We start from the raw sequence: 4,746 nt of genomic DNA, 5'->3' as shown, positions 1-4,746 counted from the left end.
TTTTTTTTTTTTTTTAAACCCCGGGTGCCCCAGTTTACCCAAACAAAACCCGGGCCCCCTAGCCCCCGGCCCCTCAGTGACTAGGGGAGGAAAACCGCAGGTTGTGCCCTTGTTGGTTCCCAAGTTCCCACATGACTTTTACTCATTCCCCAAAGGGACCCTCATCCATGATTATTACATCACCAAGCTGCTACAACCCTTCCTTTGGTTATTACATCACTTGGCTGCTCCAACCAGGAATCGAACTCCCCACACTTGGTTCCAGAGCCCCCCAATGTAATTGTTCCGCCAACTTGGATGTGCCCTGAGGGGCTGTGTGTGATCTGATTTATACATATAGAGAGAAGAGATATATATGTGTGTGTCACGTCACATGCCATGTGACCAACAGCTGTGTCCACTCCCTAAATTACCCTTAACAAATAATTCAATATATATACAATTGTTACCTTCAAAACCCGGGCCTTCATTCTTTCTTTTGACTGCTTTCAGTTTTCACTACTCTCCTTCTCTCAGCAAACGCCAATCCATTTTCTGGGTCTACACCACATCGCTCCCCCACAACCCCCTCTCTCTCTCAAATGAAGCTGAAATCCTAGAGAGGAAGGAACTCATAAATCAAAAACTGAGAATTTGAAGATGAAAACTGATCAAAATTCAACTAATATCTTATTTTTGCATTGTCATCAACTGTTTATTAGCTGCTTCTTGTTCATTTCTCTCTCTTTTCGACCAGTTTCTTCAGCAACACAGCCCAATGGTCTCGTTACAGACTCACAACACCTAATTTCCTTTAAGAATTCACTCCCCAACCCCACTCAACTCCGAGACTGGGTATCCACAATCAGCCCTTGCAATTTCACCGGTGTCTTCTGTAAAAATTACAGAGTCTCCTCTATAGACCTGTCGGGCTCACCACTAAATACGGATTTCTCCCCGGTGGCGAATTATTTGTTGGGCATCCAGAACTTGGAGTCCCTTGTGCTGAAAAATACCAGCCTCAGTGGTGGACTCACTTCTATTTCAAGATTAACATGCACTGGTTTCTTGAATTCTATAGATCTAGCGGAAAATGGTATTTCAGGGCCTGTCACTGATATTTCAAGCCTCGGAGTTTGCTCTGGTTTGGTGTTTCTCAATCTCTCCAGGAATTCCATAGACCCTTTTGTCAAGGAAACTACCAGAGGCTTCCCCGCAGGATTACCATCATTGCACGTTCTTGATATTTCTTACAATAATATTTCGGGTCAAAACGTGGTTTCTTGGCTTTTATCGAATGAATTGGCTGAGCTTCAGTACCTGTCTTTGAAGGGCAATAAGTTAGCAGGGAGTTTGCCTGAGTTGAATTTCAAGAATTTAATGTATTTGGATCTTTCAACGAATAATTTTTCCTCCAATTTCCCACGGATAGGTGACTGCTCGAAATTGCAACACCTGGACTTGTCTTCCAATAAATTCTTTGGCGATGTTGGGGATTCACTTTCTAGTTGTGGAGCGCTTAGTTTCCTTAACCTCACCAACAACAAGCTCACGGGCACAGTTCCAAAGCTGCCAAGTGGGAGTATGCAGTATCTTTATCTTCAGGAGAATGGTTTTCAGGGTTTTTTCCCACCTTTTCTCTCTGATTTATGCTCAACCATTGTGGAGTTGGATCTGTCCTTCAACAATTTGACTGGTACTGTTCCAGAAAGCCTTGGTACATGCTCTGCTTTGGTACTTCTTGATATCTCCAACAATAATTTCTCCGGTGAGTTGCCTATTGATACACTGTTGAAATTGAGTAATTTGAAGGGTTTGATGTTGTCTTCCAATAATTTTATTGGTGCCTTGCCTGATTCTTTCTCAAAGTTGGTAAATTTGGAGACTTTGGATGTGAGCTCCAATAATATTTCTGGTTTGATTCCTTCTGGGATCTGCCAAGACCCTAGGAACAGCTTGCAAGTGTTGTTCCTTCAGAATAATTTGTTCACTGGTCCAATACCAGAGAGTCTAAGTAATTGTTCACAGTTGGTTTCACTTGATCTTAGCTTTAATTATTTGACTGGTACTATTCCCTTCAGCTTGGGGTCCTTGTCAAAACTCAAGGATATGATCATGTGGTTGAATCAACTCCACGGGGAAATCCCACAAGAGTTGATGTACCTGTCGAATTTGGAAAATTTGATTCTTGATTTCAATGAGCTGACGGGATCAATCCCTGCTAGTCTTAGCAATTGCACGAATTTGAACTGGATTTCATTGTCAAATAACCATTTGAGTGGTGAGATACCTGCTTCTTTGGGACGTCTGAATAGTCTTGCAATTCTGAAGCTCGGAAACAATTCATTCTCTGGTAGTATTCCGGGGGAACTAGGTGACTGCCGTAGCTTGTTATGGTTGGATCTTAACACTAATTTGCTGAATGGGACTATCCCACCTGCTCTGTTCAAGCAATCTGGCAATATCGCGGTGGCAGTGCTCACAGGGAAGAGGTACGTTTACATCAAGAATGATGGAAGCAAACAGTGCCATGGAGCGGGGAATTTGCTTGAGTTTGGAGAGATTAGACAGGAACAGTTGGACCGGATTTCAACTAGGCATCCCTGCAATTTCACCCGAGTTTACAGAGGTATCACTCAGCCGACATTCAATCACAATGGTTCCATGATATTTCTTGACCTTTCTTACAATAAGTTGGAAGGAAGTATTCCAAAGGAGCTTGGATCTATGTACTATTGTTCTGTACTTAATTTGGGGCACAATGATCTCTCTGGACCTATTCCTCAAGAGCTTGGAGGATTGAAAAGTGTTGCAATCCTCGACTTGTCCTACAATAAGTTGAATGGAACGATTCCACAGTCTATGACGAGCCTCACATCTCTGGGAGAGCTCGATATGTCCAATAATAATCTCTCTGGGATGATTCCCGAATCAGCTCAGTTCGGTACATTTCCAGACCATACATTCGCAAATAATTCTGGACTTTGTGGAATTCCTCTTCCAGCATGTGGCTCTAATGCAGATGCAGGAAGTAGTCAGCATCAGAAGTCACATAGGAGACGAGCATCCCTCGCCGGCAGCGTGGCAACGGGGTTGTTGTTTTCCCTATTTTGCATTTTTGGGATTGTAATTGTTGCCATCGAAATTAGGAAAAGGAGGAGGAAGAAGAAGGAGGCTGCCCTTGAGGCCTATATGGACAATCACTCCAACTCGGCAACTGCGACTGGCAGTTGGAAACTTAGTGCTCGAGATGCATTAAGCATTAACCTTGCAACTTTCGAAAAGTTTCTCAGGAAGCTCACTTTTGCAGATCTTCTTGAAGCCACTAATGGCTTCCACGTTGATAGCCTTGTTGGCTCAGGTGGATTCGGGGATGTGTACAAAGCTCAGTTGAAGGAGGGAAGTGTCGTGGCTATAAAGAAATTAATACACGTCAGCGGACAGGGGGACCGAGAATTCACAGCTGAAATGGAAACCATTGGGAAAATTAAGCATCGTAACCTCGTTCCCCTGTTGGGGTATTGCAAGGTAGGCGAGGAAAGGCTCTTGGTTTATGAGTACATGAAATATGGAAGTCTAGAGGACGTTCTGCATGACAAGAAGAAAATTGGGATCAAGCTAAATTGGGCAGCAAGGCGGAAAATTGCAATTGGAGCTGCGAGGGGGTTGGCTTTCCTTCATCATAATTGCATCCCACACATTATTCATCGTGATATGAAGTCGAGCAATGTTTTGCTCGACGAGAATTTGGAGGCTAGAGTTTCTGATTTTGGTATGGCAAGGCTTATGAGTGCAATGGACACTCACTTGAGTGTCAGTACATTAGCAGGGACTCCCGGATACGTCCCTCCTGAATACTACCAGAGCTTTAGATGTTCAACGAAAGGTGACGTCTATAGCTACGGTGTAGTATTGCTCGAGCTGCTTACTGGAAAGCAGCCAACAGATTCAGCTGATTTTGGAGATAACAATCTTGTTGGTTGGGTAAAGCAACACGCTAAACTGAGAGTAAGTGACGTTTTTGATCTTGAATTGATAAAGGAGGATCCAACCTTAGAGATTGAGTTATTACAGCACCTAAAAGTTGCATGTTCTTGCTTAGACGATCGACCTTGGAAGCGTCCCACAATGATTCAAGTCATGGCAATGTTCAAAGAAATTCAAGCAGGCTCGGGAATGGACAGTACTGCTTCCACGATCACGGAAGATGTCGGTTTTAGCTCAGTCGAAGGGGTAGAAATGAGCATAAAAGAAGGCAACGAGTCATTCAAGAATTTATGAAAACTTGACCAAGAAAATGAGGATTTGTTGGCAAAGATCAAGAAGGGGATGGCTAGCATTCATTCACCTTTCAATTTTTCCGGCTCTGAAATTACGCTTGTATTTCTACCAAAATTATTGTATGTACCATTAGACCCTTAAGAAATCTTATTATTACACATAAAAAGGATGTCATAACTTGTAACAATGTTGTACATATACAGTTTTGAGTTTGTTATGTTTCTTTTAGTTTCCATAGCGTCTTCAAATAGAACTTTGAAAAAATTTTCTGTTGGATCTGTGACCTCACACTGTGATGGTGACTGAGTGATGGGTTTTTGTTGGACTTTTCTTCATTGCATTCCCATTCTCATCATTATTTATATATGGGTAAGCCATTGATCCAATAATATCGAGGATAACTTAATAGTTTCTTAATAATACATGGCCTTTGACCGTGCCAACCTTCTTAATTATTCTTGATTGAGATGCAAGTATATTTCCATT

The 4,746-nt window shown here is 42.4% G+C and overlaps 1 protein-coding gene across 1 annotated transcript; it reads left to right on the top strand.

The window, feature by feature from the left end:
• The first annotated feature begins 453 nt into the window (after nucleotides 1-453).
• Nucleotides 454-4,543, top strand: LOC111367650 (systemin receptor SR160-like). Its single transcript, XM_022988636.1, has one exon. The coding sequence runs from the start codon at nucleotides 640-642 to the stop codon at nucleotides 4,258-4,260; it is 3,621 nt and encodes a 1,206-aa protein (XP_022844404.1). The 5' UTR covers nucleotides 454-639; the 3' UTR covers nucleotides 4,261-4,543.
• The last annotated feature ends 203 nt before the right edge of the window (nucleotides 4,544-4,746 follow it).

Source organism: Olea europaea, chromosome 18, assembly GCF_002742605.1.
Source record: "Olea europaea var. sylvestris chromosome 18, O_europaea_v1, whole genome shotgun sequence".
NCBI classification, from domain to species: Eukaryota; Viridiplantae; Streptophyta; class Magnoliopsida; order Lamiales; family Oleaceae; genus Olea; species Olea europaea.
Note: the sequence above shows the minus strand (reverse complement) of the source record. Positions and strands in the feature narration are given on the sequence as shown.